Source organism: Lontra canadensis, unplaced genomic scaffold (assembly GCF_010015895.1).
Source record: "Lontra canadensis isolate GAN:19392208 unplaced genomic scaffold, GSC_riverotter_1.0 scaffold118, whole genome shotgun sequence".
Lineage (NCBI taxonomy): Eukaryota > Metazoa > Chordata > Mammalia > Carnivora > Mustelidae > Lontra > Lontra canadensis.
Genome location: NW_022631112.1, coordinates 1,545,264 through 1,560,140, shown reverse-complemented (window position 1 = coordinate 1,560,140; position 14,877 = coordinate 1,545,264). Strand labels below are relative to the sequence as shown.

General features: G+C 46.0%; 1 protein-coding gene across 5 annotated transcripts in view; it reads right to left on the bottom strand.

The window, feature by feature from the left end:
- Positions 1–14,877, bottom strand: part of KIAA1549L (KIAA1549 like) — a 249,203-nt gene that overhangs the window by 19,164 nt on the left and 215,162 nt on the right. For all 5 annotated transcript variants that reach the window (XM_032840969.1, XM_032840968.1, XM_032840965.1 and 2 more), the window contains one exon: positions 4,316–4,666. In XM_032840969.1, the coding sequence (XP_032696860.1) occupies positions 4,316–4,666 (351 nt within the window). The remainder of the gene's footprint in view (positions 1–4,315; positions 4,667–14,877) is intronic.

Genomic DNA, 14,877 nt, shown 5'->3' with positions numbered 1-14,877 from the left:
TCAACAGCTGTGTGACCTTGGGTGTGTTTTTTCAGTTCTCTGAGCCTCAGTTTCCTCGCTGAGCACATGGGGATAACAATATTGACCTCGCAGGATGCTAGTTAGATTCGAAGAAATAATGTCTACACAGCACTTAGCTTCGTGTCAGCACGTGATGGGAACTCAGTAGATGGCCGCAGCTGACATTGTTGTAATTATTACTGTTAGTTGCCCCTGGCAAGGCTGTAGTGGGGAGGCGGTTTTAACCCTCCTGCCTTGCTCTGAATCCCCTCCTTTGACACCAACAGGAAGGACGAAGGATGTCTTCATTCCACTTGACACATCAGGGGCCGCCGGCAAAACTGATTGGTTGTTAGGTGTCGAGTCCATCCCTTCACAGACTCGGGTTAAAATGGATCAAGAGTTCCCCAAACTGCAACCCCGAGGTCCCAGTCTGGTGGCAGTAACCTTTTCCGTGATATAAATGCCATCAGCCTGGCCTAGCTCATTTAAAACTACCAGCTTCATGGGGCACCTGGGTGGCTCAGTGGGTTAAAGCCTCTGCCTTCGGCTCAGGTTATGATCACAGGGTCCTGGGATTGAGCCCCACATCGGGCTCTCTGCTCAGTGGGGAGCCTGCTTCCTTCTCTCTCTCTCTCTCTCTCTGCCTGCCTCTCTGCCTACTTGTGATCTCTGTCAAATAAATAAATAATTTTTTAAAAGATTTTATTTATTTATTTGACAGAGAGAGAGAGATCACAAGCAGGCAGGCAGGGGGGCGGGAAGCAGGCTCCCCGCTGAGCAGAGAGCCCGATGCGGGGCTCGAACCCAGGACCCTGGGATCATGACCTGAGCTGAAGGCAGAGGCTTAACCTTCTGAGCCATCCAGGTGCCCCTAAATAAATAATCTTTAAAAAAAAAAAATAAAACTACTAGCTTCCAATGATCCTCCAACGGAGCTCCAAGTGCTTCCTTTTGGAAGCTGAAAAGTAATCATAGTTATCCTTCTAAATTGCCCCCTTTCCTATGGATTCCCACATTATCGTAGCACAAGGGGGCTCAGCAAGAACTCGGGTTAAGAATCATTATTTCTACTGTGTTTCGTTAGCTATTTTTTTCCTTTTATGAAAATAGGGACCCCATGTGTTAGCAAAAAAGAGGAAGCCTTCCTCACAAGAGAAGCGCCTTTGATACTGTTCTGGTTTGATGGCCCATCTCTCTGCGATGTTATTTCTCAGTTCTCTCCCAGTTTTCTCTCTCTCTCTCTCTCGGTGGCTTTATTTTTCAAGCCTAGAATGGTGATGTTGTTGCCCTTCTCGGCACCATAGCCAACCCCAAATTATGACAAACAGAATGATCTAGGCTTCCCTATGTCCCACAGTGAAATTTTCAGATGGTTTTGTTAAATTGAGGCCCCGTGGATGTGGATCCCATCATCAGCTGGAAGACCCTTCCTGGTGGTTTAGATTTTTTCGCTCTGAAATCAGATCTCTCTATGGATCCCCAGAGTCTGGCCTCCAGCCAGAGGGGTCTAGTTCTTCTTGAGAATTATCTTCCAACAGAAGTGAAGCTTCTTTGGGACCCCTAGTTGGGGCACTGGAGCCACCCCATAAAGGAATTTAACAGAGCAGGAGGAGGAAATGATAGAGTCTCAAATCGGTCAGGGGAAGGGATGAAACTAGAGGAATTCCCTGAAAAGGGTAGAATATTTTTACAATGATGACTACCATTGATCAAGCAATTTGAGGTACTGGGCATCACTGGAAGCCCTCTGATTAATACCAGCAAACAAGTAGCAGGTGCTAAACTTTTTCCATCACTTCATCCTCACCAAGGCCGTCTTATCACCACCGCTTCATGGACGAGGAATCCAAGACTCAGAGCTGCAGCCCCTGGCTACCGTCATTCAGCCACTGTGTGCCCTTCTACTCCAGGCTGAGGTCAAGTCCAGGGATGGGGTCAATGTACAGAGGTCAAAAAGGATGAGCCCATGAAACTGAAGTCAGTATGAATCAATACAGACAGACACAGGTGACCCTTCCCAGGGATCAGACATTTAACAGCTGTGTATAAATGTGGTAAGATTCAGGTGTTTTCTAAATCTCAGTGAGAAAAACCCTTCTTCCCCCATTAAGGTTGGTACTGATTTAATGGACAGTTAGAAAACTATAATTGTGCAAACTGTAACATGATGGCCAAAGGAAAATCTTTTAAAGGCGATGGATCTGTAAGGCTTGGTGAGGATTTTTCTCTTTCTGAGAAAAGAATGTCTGGACTCCGGCTGATGGGAGCATGGCCTGTGTTGGCCTCACAGTTGCTGACACTCTTCTGGAAGGTCGTGCTTCTGGATATCCAGCAAACTTCCCTGATCTGGCAGACTCAGATTCCTGAGAGCTGGGCATGGTCCCCAAGTCTTCTATTTTAGATTGAAAACTATTTTAAGAATTTTGCATTGTATTCTACCCATATCTCAGAAAATGGGATGTAAAAAAGATGGCTGGTGTTTACCCTTTGTCCTTCATTGTCAGTACTCTCCAGGTTTGCATACCACAGATGGAGAAGAGAGCTCCAATAATAACTAGCTCTTCCTCTGACAATGTCTTACTGTCCTCGGCTTGGCTTTCACCAAATGAAAGACCACACTGAGCCGCAAACGTTAAGTATTCTGGCCCATGTGGTCAGCCAGCTTCTCACTGCAGATTGCTAAATTCGAATCCTTAATAAAACATTTTTGGGAGCCTAATCAGAGTGAGTCAACTTCCCAGGAGCCGATATCCATGAAGTGAATAGACAAGATAGAAATTCTGCACCTGCTGAACTAAGGACAAACGCTTGCGGATGGTGGTCCCCCACACACAGCCACCCTACCCTCGAGGTTCCGTTCGAAATAAACCTGTCTCTCCTGCTAAAGCTTAGACACTGGGAAAGGTTAAGGCTAGACACTGACATTCCAAGGAGAGGGATGAGAAGCAGGGTCAAGGGGAGACATCTCAGTGACTTGGAGGAGAGGGGGGAGTCTGGAGCAAAGGAGAACAACAAGGAAATTCATAACAGTGTGCAGGCTACTTATTTACATAGCATAGCAATGATTTATTAAGTGCCTGTGTGGTGTGGACCGTGGAGGGTAGGGGCATGAAATTATCACAAGGGTCCATAAGCCCATGGATGTCCCAAATAGTCTATAGCAGATGAAAGAAATAAGACGGACGAGGAGGCAAGGTAACATCACACGAGGGAGAAGAGCATGCTTGTTAAGAACACGGGCCCTGGTGCAGACCGCCTGAGTCTGGGTCCCAGCGGTGCCCCCTCCTGGCTGTGGGACCTGAACATGTGTATAATCCTCAGTTCCCTCATCTGTAAAATAGGGAAAAACTAATACCGGCCTCAGTGGTCCATACATAGTAAGGATGAAATAAATGAGCTAGCATGATCAAGAGCATACGTGTACACATGATCAAAACGTAATAACAGTAAAACAGTAACTGTTGGCTTTTGTTATGTCATCACACATCACAACGACTACTTATAAATCTCTGTTAATGAGTAACCCTCGGGAACAGGGCAGAGACTTACAAGGATGAAACCTACACATGTACAGTGCATTGTTTATTACGGTCCACAGTTTATCTTTTTAAAAAAGTATCTGTAGATGCTCTGGCAATGAGTGAAATGCACGCTAACTAAAATTCTGGTTTAAATCATGGAAGCTGTCAGTCACTGGGCGCTTTCTCCGATCCTGAAGTGCACTTACCAGTGAACGAAATAGGCATGACTGACACTGCTGTAGCATTTACTGTGTGCCTGGCATTCTTCTAAGAGCCTCAGATAGATCAACTCGCTTAATCTGTACAACAACCCTAGGAATCAGGTTATTTTTCTTGCTGATTTTACCTGCAGAGAATTTAAGTGATGTCTCCAAGGCTAGAGAGTAGTGGAGCAGGGACTCCGAGTCAAACCTCCTGTCGCCTGAGCCTCTGTGCTGAACCACCAGGCCCGTGGCCCCCTAATGTGTCCCGACATTAAAAATGGGTCCCCACACTGGGAAATGCAGGAAACCACCAGTGCATGAAGAGTGAGGTTAAGCCTTCACAGGAGGGATCGTCGAAAAGGAAATTCATTCTGCAGTGTATTACGGTTTGATGTAAGGGCTTCCTGTGTGTGTGCACCCACAGGCTTAGTCTTGGATCGTGGGTGGAGGATGGGAATAGAGCCAAGAAATGTTTGTCTCCAAATCCCCAGGTGGTTTTCCCCTAGACATCCCAGGCCAGAGACCCCTGCGGGAACACATCGGACAGAGCTGAACCCCTGGGGTAGGGGGAAGGGACGTCTGACTTACCGGCCGCGGCAGACTGTACTGGTACATTTCTGGGCGATAGGTGGGCACCCACTGCACCCCTGCCCTGGGCCGCGTCATGGTCCCCGGAGCGCTGGTCACCACCTCCGAGTAGGGAAGATGCTGCGCTGAGCCGTAGGCTTCCTGGTGCCGGCTCTGGCCTGCGTGGCCCGCAGATGCCAGGCTGAAGGCCTCTTCCAGCAGCATGTGCATCTGCTGCCGGACTTCGTCGATGGAGGGCTGGGAGCTGAGCGTGGACGTCTCTGAGTGGCCCTTCACCTGCCTTGACCTGCCGTAGCCGCGGGGCTCATTCACCCTGTCAATGTTGGTTTCCTCTATGATCTCAGGCTCCGTCTGCGGGATCAAACACACGCCCATTGATTTGTTAATGAACTTTCCTTCCCCTTAATGCTGTCTGCACTTTAAAATGTTCAGCTGGGACGGGTGCTGTTAGGGACAGTGTTCATTGTTAGCACCTCCTCGCTGCCCCAGCCAGGAATCTAGCCCACAGGGGTGGTCAGCTAGCATTGGGCTCAGAATGCCACTGGCCAGCTCTCCGTGTGCGTTTCACTTTTCTGGAGCTCCAGTGGGGCAGCAGGCTTTGCTAACTGGCGTAAGGAGGATGAGAAATGGCTTTTCAATGATGGCATTAATGGTATCCTAAAACTACTTTAAGCGAATACCATTTATGTTTATTTATGTTTAGAGACATTCTCCACCCTTGTGCCTTTTAGGTAAAAGAATCTAGAGCGTCTAGTGGTCTACACCCCAAAGGTTGAGGGTCTGGACTCTAGGTTCACTCCCTAAATGGTCCTGTGTCCAGCCATTTAGGGAATCACTGGCTGCCTGACACCAGTTTTATTGGAGAGAGCAACAAAATCCTGCCTTTAGATCCTTGATCTCATGGTAGACAACACTACATCAGAAGCTCTGGAGCAAGGCCCAGCAAACTGTGCTCTAGCCAGCCCTCCAAGAGACTCTCCTGACTGCTCAGGAGGCCAACGGTTCTAGAATGTTCTCCTGCCTTCCTCCAGCGAAACTTTCATTTGGGGGGCAGCTGCAGTCCCCGAGTAGGCAGAGGCTGGGGCATCCCCAGCTTTCAGGACAGGCTGCACGGACCGTCCCATGCTCGCCTGCTAATGAATGCTTATTTAAGGAGTCTGCCTGTGTCTGGGTCTCTGGGTCTGAGACTTGCTTCTGTGATACAGCCTGAGAGCGAGGCTGTGGGAGGATAGTTCACATTCACACAAGCATGTCCATGGCTACTACTGTCTGCTAGAAGAGTTCGAGGGTTCCGTGAGAATAAATCAGCACAGATCAGTTTACCAGCCTGTTCTCCGTCCATACATAGTGACACACTTCAGCAAAATTAGTCAATACGGTTAAGTAAGAGTGGAAAAAAAAATTCTAAAAATTCATTAACCTTTGGTGTACTTATCCCACTCCCAAGCTTATTGGGGTGTGCCTGTGAACTCCTAAACACACACACACACACACACACACACACATCCATGAAAAAGATTTAGATATCTAGATCCTGGTTCTGGGTGCTTATTACTATTTTATAGAGAATGAATATTCTCCCACTTGGGTGCCAGAATTTAACAGTGACCTTGGGGCAATGTCTTAACTGAGGCTCTCCCAAAAAGCAGGACCCGAGATGTACTTTATTTACAGATCATTTGTTTTGGAAAACAATTCCAGGGAATAGGAGTCAGGGCCTAGAATGAGTAAACTGGGGGAAGGAAAAAAAAGCCAATCAAGGGCAGGCATTAAATTAGTGATTGTCATGGGCAGTTCAGACTTAACCTCTCTGGGGATCCTCCAAGGAACCAGGCAGAACACGCTTTAGGACCGTATGACAAAATTTTGTCCGCCAGCTCTCATCCCCAACTAGTCAAGAGTTGGCTCCAGCAGGTGTCCTTGAACTCTGAGATCTCTGCAGGCGTAGGGAGCAACAGGCTCCCATGGGTGTCCCACCGAACAGAGACAGAGTAGCCTCAGGGCAGAAGTAAAAGCTAAGGGACCACTAGGGCCATCAGGTTACTGCTGCAGAGGCCAGATCTAAAGGTGTTTTGAGAAGACACAAGACAGGGCATAAAAGATGTTCGAACCAGGAAAGTTACTTCCCTTTCTGTCACTTGAGTTCCTCATCTGTGAAGTGAGGATAGTAGTAGCATCTGCCTCCAGGGGTCTCACGAGGATTAAAGACGATGATACATACAGAGACTAGAACAGTAGCATATGGCGCAACACGACGGCCGCCGTCGTCACCATAAGTGTTGTTATTATTACTTTTATATATTCAACTGCACCTGTTTCTCATGGAATTACTATGCATCAGTCTCTTGGATACATGAGATAGAGCACAACGAGAAAATGTCACCAGGGAACTCGTTCATAAAGGGAAGTCTCTTGCTCCTTAAAATCGGTACACAGAGGGTCAGAAATTTGTTATTTTTCCTATTTTGAAAACGTAAAGGCACTTTCCATTAGTATTAAATTAATGTAAGTGCATTAGAGAAGAAATAGAAAATGCAGAAAACACCAAGAAGGCAAGAGACATTTCCTGTAATCTATCTTATCACCCAGAGTTAAGGCTTGGCTGTAGTTCAAGATCAAAAGATGAGGTGCTTAGGGTGCCTGGGTGGCTCAGTGGGTTAAGCCTCTGCTTTCAGCTCAGGTCATGATCTCAGGGTCCTGAGATAGAGCCCTGCATAGGGCTCTCTGCTCAGTGGAAAGCCTGCTTCCCGCCCCCGCCCCCCGCCCGCCTCATTATGATCTCTTTCTCTCTGTCAACTAAATAAATAAAATCTTAAAAAAAAAAAAAAGATGAGGCTCTCTGTCAACCTTCAGATCTAGATTTATCAACAAACATCTACAGTAAGAATTGAGAATACTATTTTTATAGGAACACAAGCAAAAATGGGTTATGGAGTAGAAAGCAGAATTACTTTTGCCCTAATAAACTCAGAAACGTTTCTTACCTGGGTGCATGCCCCCAGGGACTCTTATCAAATGGAGATCTTTAGGGAAAGGCCCAGAAATGTACTCCCTGATGGTTTGCTGACACCTTCTAGGTTGGTGAATGCAACTTCTGAAACAAATTGCCTTCATGATGCAGAGAACATTCTGGAGAGAATTTCAGACCCTGAAAGGGCTTTAGGAGACCAGTGAATCCAAGCCCCATTTCCAGAAGGGGTGGTCAAGGCCAGAGTGGTTGAAGTAACTTCTCCAAAGTCACCCAGGGTGGCGGTGGCAGAGCCTGGCTCTCCCAGCTCCCATCACTCCCACATCCTGCGGCACCACGTTGCCTGTTACATTTCCCTATCAGTGCTGTTTGCCTCCCATACACTGCCCTTCCTCCCTACATTCCCATCTCCTTAATAAATAATGCATGCTTAAGGCCAACCTGCTCCCAGGTGTAAGATTAATGGCACTGGGGGGAGCTATGATTTTTCCCACCCCTGAGCTGTCCTATGCATTTCCAGTCATATTGGTGGATCTATTATGTGAATTTATAGTTGTGCTTTAAGCAGGGCAAAAATATACTTCTTGGCAACGACTCCCTGCTCTGCCACTCTCCCAGGAGCCCGGGCGGCGGCGGGAGTGGGGGTGGGGGTGGCTGTGCCAGCTTGGGGGTTCTCTAAGTTTGGTGGGAAAGATATTGCCTTCGATGAGGAGGTGGAGACACTTTCTCCAGGCTCCACTGCACCCACCCCATAATACCCCAACAGAAGTCGACCTCTGCTTCCCACCCCAGAGCTTCCATTTCGTATGGAAGGGGGCTTCCCTTTAGCTGGAGGGACCAGAGTTATACCCCAAGTGACCTCATAGGTTTGCTCTAGCCTCCTTCTGTTTTCCTACTGTTCTCACTTGGTTTTCAGTCTCCGGACATCTACCAATGGAAACAAGATGAACTGTCATTGTACCCTGGGCTTCCCCCTCCTCGCACTTGTATGTGCTTATTTAATGTCCATCTTGCCCAAATCTGGATGCTCCCTGAGCCCATTTCACCTCTGTCTCTTATAAATTTAGCATACATATTCAAAAAGCTTAGTGATATTAAACCAGTAAGAAATTCTGTCCAGTTGTCCATGGGGTAGAACCTGAGGTTAAGCTAAAGGACCCACATTCCCTGACATGTTTACTCCACTGCTGATGAGCTGTAGGGCCACAGGCAAGTCACATCAACTCCCTAATCCTCAGGCTCCTCAGCTGTCAGATGCGGGAGCTGAACTTTGATCTGGGAAGGACCTTCCGGTTCTCACATTTACTGTTTCTTGGACTCTGTCTGCCCCAGGAAGAGTCCTGGGTTTTCCACATGTGTTGCCTCACCCATCCCTGAGGACCATCTGGCTGTACCCATTTTCCAGATAAGGCATATCACCTCTGTGCTACTGTAACTTGCTTAACTTGCCCCAAGCCCTCTCTCTAATTTGCACGTTTCTGAAAATACATTTTGCTTTTATTTGTCAAAAAGGGGGAGACAGGAGCAAAGACAAACCTCCCAGTGTGGGCTGATGGTTGACTTGGGTAAATGTTGGGGGCTGTGTCTGGGACAGAGATTTTATTTTTAAACCTCTTTAACTTGAAGTTTACCATGCTTACTTCTCCAACCTCCCAAAGCATGGGAGAACTGTTTTTTGGTTTTTTTTTTTAAGCTATTTTCCAAGTTAATCAAGATAGACTTCAATAAAAATTCTAACAAATTAATCAGGGAATGTCTATTCATGGTAGGAAATTAGAAAACATGGATAAGCAAAAAGGAGACAATTAAAATCCCTCTAATCCTCCTTCCAGAAATAACTACTGTTAACATTTTGGCCTTTGTGCGTATCCTTCCAGATGTTTTCTATGCATATGAAATAGGAGGAAGATTATCGGGGCTGGAGCCTTGCCATCACTTCCCCACTCCTCATCAATCCCCACCCCCACGCTCCCATCCTGGGCCAAAATGAAGAATGCAGGCTTGGCCCTGTAGTTTCTCCCCTCCCCCCTTTCAAGAACAGCCCCAAGCAGGCCACCCAGATTCTCCAGCTATTGTGATGGAAAATAGGAAGTGGGGGAGAACAAGCAGGCAGAAGGGGTGTGGGCTGCAGGATTTTTAATTGGGATTCTGGAGAGAGGTGCAGAAGCACCTATGACAAAGGAACAGGAGAGGAATTTAGAGAATTTTGTGAGTATTACAGTGCATAATATAATCGCCTTCATGTATATGACAAATACGAGTAAAGGAATAGGTATACTTAAAAATTACTTTTGTTGTACAGACACTCAAACTGAGCCATCTGGGTCATGCTTTTATAAACAGAACACACAAACATACATACATATATATGTATGCATATATATAAGTATATAAGTTTTTTTTATAAAATGGGATTGTATGTAATATTTTGAAGCCCTTTTCATATACAATATTGTGAAATGTCTCTGCCAGTAAATATATGTATTATAGGGAATAACTTTAAATGATTTCATAGCATTCTGCTATATGGAGTTTTCCGGCTATATGTAAGAGGATTGTAGGTGGGGTCCTAATACCTTGCTATAGAAACAAAGCTGACATAAATGTACTTGCAACTGACACTCTGCACATAACCATGGATTCAGCCCTAGGTTAGATCCCTACAAGTGGAATTATGGGGTCAAAGGATATGCACATATGGAAGATCTTGGACTCTTCACTATATATCTTCACTCAGCAGCAAAGGCCACTGGTATTTAGAAGAAATTAAGGCCATTTCTTCTCCACACCTGAGCACGCGACCCCTCCCCCACTCGGGGTGTGAGCTCTGGTACTCACTGGAAAGAGTGAGAATCTGTGACCCTTTCAGTGTCGTTTTCAAAAGAGCACACCAGGACGGCTCACTCAAGGCCTAAGTATCCATGTGACTTCAGCTTCTCTGAAATACTACAGGACACACTTGAAGGGAATGACAGCCCTACTGGGATCCCCACGTACCTTCTTTCTAGAAAATATTCCAACACAGAACATGGCTTAGGACACAGCTTAGTCCTGCTGCCTGGTCTCGGAGCATATTCTAGCCCTAAGGCGTCACCAAAACTAAAAACTAGTTTTCTGGGGTACCTGGGTGGCTCAGTCAGTTAAGTGTCTGCTTTGGGCTAAGGTCATGATATCAGGGTCCTGGAAATTGAATGGCATTGCATTGGGCCCCCGGCTCAGCGGGGAGCCTGCTTTTGCCTCTCCTTATGCCTCCCCACCCCCCTCATGCTCTCTCTCTCAAATAAATAAGTAAAATCTTAAACAAAACAAAACAAAACAAAAACAAACTGCAAAACTAAAAACTACTTTTCTATTAGACACCTAATGAAAGGACAAGCCATGGACCAGGAGAAAATACTAGGATTTGTAACCGGAATATATATGGGATTCCTGCATGTAAAGAACAGAAAGACAACTCAGTCTAAAAATTGGGCAACGCAAACAATGAATCATGGAACACAACATCAAAAAGTAATGATGTATTATATAGTGACTAACATAATAAAAAATAAAAGTAAAAAAATGGGCAAATGGCTGGAATTGACATTATCAATACAAGAAGATACATAACGTGTCTCATAAACACACGAACAAGTGCTCAACAGTGGCAGGTAATTAAGGAAATTATATCATTTCACATTTTAGCGTGGGATGGCTAAAATTAAGAAGGTTACTAACAGCAAGTGTTGGTGAGGTTAAGGAGTGAAATCAGAACAACTTGAGCCTCCCACCAATGGCGTAAGGAGGCTCAAATTGGTGGGAGGCTCAAATAGCCCACATACCTCCTAGACCTGTTTGTCGTTTCTTAGAAAGTTGAACATACACCTTATGACCCAGAGATTCCACTCGTACAGATTTACCCAAGATAAATGAAAACATAGTGTCCTGGACCATTCCAGTTGCCAGAACAAAATGCCACAGACCAGGTAGCTTATAAACAACAGAAATGTCCTTCTCACAGTTCTGGAGGCTGGAAGTGGGAGGACACCAGCATGGCCGGGTAAGGGTCCTCTTCCGGGTTGTAGACCTCAGATGGAGGAAGGGGTCGGGGAGCTCTCTGGGCTCTCTCATCTGAGGGCACTAATCCCATTCTCAAGGGCTCTGCACTCATGACCTTTTTACTTCCCAAGGGCCCCACCTCCTAATACCAACACATCAGAGGTTAGGATTTGAGCATACAAATTTTGGGTGATGTAAATCTTTAAAAAAAAAAAAAGGTGTAGGGGGGTTCCTGGGTGGCTCAGTTGGTTAAGTGTCTGCCTTCAGCTCAGTCATGATCCCACGGTCCTGGGATAGAGCCCAGAGTGGGGCTCTCTGTTTGGCGGGGAGCCTGCTTCTCCCTCCCCACCCAGTGCTCTTTTTTGCTCTCTTCTCTCTCTCAAAAAAATAGGTAAAAATCTTAAAAAAAAATTGGGGTGACCATAGCACATATGTTCATAAACGATGAAAATATTTACAGTAGTGTTTTCTGGTAGCTTCAAACTAGAAACAAGCCAAATGTCCAACAACAGGATGGCAGACAGAGAGTGATCGATTTATGCCACACAATACAACAGAACAGTACCCGGTAATAAAAAAATAAATAAATGACAGATGCATGGAACAACATAGATGAATTCTTTTTTTTTTTTTTTTAAGATTTATTTGACAGAGAGAAAGAGAGAGAGCAGAGGGGGAGGGGCAGAGTGAGTCTTAAGGAGACTCCACACCCAGCATGGAGCCTGACGTGGGGCTCAATGTTACGAACCTGAGATCATGACCTGAGCTGAAACCAAGAAGAGGACGCTTAACGGACTGCTACCCAGGCATCCCAGCATAGGTGAATTCTGAGCAAAAGAAGTCAGGCACAGAAGAGTACGTACCAAATAAGTAAGTAAAAATGCCATTTACATGATGTCCAAGAATAGGTAAAACTATGAAGGTAGATATCAGAAAAGTGGTTGCCAGTGGGGCCATAGTGCAGACGGAGTGACCTTCAGAAGGTGATAAAAATGTCCTACATTTCGGTTGGACTGGTGGTTAAGAGAGCAATACAATGTTCATCTAGTTGTACACTAAACACCTATACATCTTATCATTTTTAATTTTGCCTTAATAAAACAAAACAAGATGGTTTGGGCAACATAGCTAGTTCTATGGGGATGGTCAGGGAAGGCCTCTCTGAAGAGGTGACATTTTGAAGAGCTGAAGGAGAAAGGGTTAGCCATGGGAAGATCACGGGAGAGCTTCAGGAAAAGTCCTGAGATAGGAAAGAGCTGATAGTATTTGAGAAAGAGAAAGATGGGCTCTTACGGGCTGAACTGTGAACCCCTCGACATTTAGCCTCTGGAACTGTGAAAAAATAAATTTCTGTTGTTTTAAGTCACTGGGTCTGTGGCACTTTGTAAGGGCAGCCTGAGCTGACTGACACCTGACCGTGTGGCTGGAGCCCCAGCTGGCAGGAGGCGGGGCGGGGCGGGGCGGGAAAGGCAGGCAGGAGCCTGATCACGTAGAGTCTTGAAGGCCGTGGTGAGAAGAATGGAGTGTTTTCAAAGGGCAATGGGAAATTCTTGAAGAATTTTAAGCATGAGAGAAATGTGATTGGAATTTACAGAAGGCGAGCTAAAAGGCTCTTGACGTAATGAAGGTAAGGAGAGACAGCAGGGGCTTGAGTTAGGGTGGTCATGGACAAAGAAGGTATAGATGAGCTCGAGAGATGTCTTGGAAGAGAGCTGACCAGACTTGGTGAGAGATGAGATATGGGGATGAAACAAAGGAAGGAATCAAAGTTGAGACCTTTACCAAGAAGGGGGCATCTTGCTACTTGGATCTCCTTGATGTTCTCTGAGCTCCCCAGGCATGTGTTGTCCTCTGGGCCCTTCCACTTGCTGTTCTTTCTGCCCAAATATTCTTTCCCCAAGGCTAGCCAGGCTAGCTTCTTTATTTCTGGTCTCTGCTCAACCCCCCCCCTGCCCCTCCAAGAGCCTTCCCTGGAGACAACCTATGAAGAGCACCTCCTGTTTTTCTCCATGTCTCACCTGGCTTTATGCTCCCTCAGCATTTCTGACGTTGTGCTGAACATCTGTGTGCTCAGGTGTTTGTTACTTTTTCTTCCTACTGGAATATAAGCTCCCTGAGGGCAGGGGCTTTGTCGTGTGTCCTGCTGCTTCCCAGAATGGCAAACAGCAGGACTTGAACACATCCTAGTTGAATGAATAAATGGAAATGCATCTTAAAAGAGAGGCTGGAGGATTTCTGCTCAAAAGCCTCTACCAGGAAAAGACATTGCCAAGTGTCTAAAATGAATTCGATGTAGAAGCTGTTTTTAGGCAAAGAGGCTTGAGTGACTCACAGGCTCACAGCGACCCCCTGGCTGAATCCAGACAGGCCCAGAAGGTGACCCACCTCAAAATACCCATCGTTCCTAACTGACTAATGGGCTACTTACAACTAGGCACAGTTGCCAAAAATGGGAATATTTCATACGTCCATACCTCGTTATACCTCCCCATCTTCCCCCTTTAAAAATGGCCCCCACCCACTGCCTCTTGGCAGACAGAGTCTCTGCTGTCCTGTCCTCTGTTCCCTTGCATGCTCCCTTGCTATGTGCTCCACATTCTATCTCCTTTGTTCTGTTTCAGCTGAATTCTTTCACAGCCCAAGCCACTGGCTTCTTCCCAATTGTCACCCCGTATTCGGAGGCCCCCGTCTCTTGAGTGATGCCACATTTAGACACCACATTAGACAGCCTTATCTAGAATGGAGTTGAAGAGGAGGGATGAAGGGTTCTTGATGATGTGGAGAACACAGGCAAAAGAAAATTTTAATTTCCTTACAACTTACAACCCATTGACAAGACCTTGAGACAAGCAGAGTGACCCTTCTCTAGGAACTCAACTGCCTCGATATTATTACTTAAGCTTAACATTATCCTGATGTCCAAGATCCTGTAAGTCTCCACATATAAACATTCCTTTGGAAACGTCCTTTATCTCTATGCCCCAAGATATATGTTGGCAATCATCCTCCAAGCATATGGCCCTCTGATATACATCTGAAGGGTCTCATGACTAAAGTTCTATTAGACAGTAATAAATGACATTTTCCTGATAACAGCTAGCCCCTCAAGGTCCTGGAAACCTTGCTTCCAAATTCCTTAGAGACTTACACTATCCCTAACCCCCTTCCAACTAGAAAGTATATAATCGGTCCCACCTCTTTCTGCCCACGGGTCCTGTCTCTGTGCTTTAATAAAACCACCTTTTTGCACGAAAGATGTCTCAAGAAGTCCTTCTTGACTGTTCGCTCCAAACCCTAACATTTTCACATCATTGAGGCCATTTATTCCAGAATTTCTTGAGTAAGATAGCTGTCTTACAAGACCATACTTCCCAGGACGCACATGTCTACAACCGCACTTTGCTTCGCCCAGGCTCTCCACTTACAGAATTCAAGAATTTGCCCCGTTTTTCTTCACTGTCTCTCCAAGGCCCTGATTCTCAGCTCCGTGCTCACAGCTCCATTCAGCAAGGAGAACAGATTCTGAACAAATTCTGCAACTTCCCAGTAAGGGCCC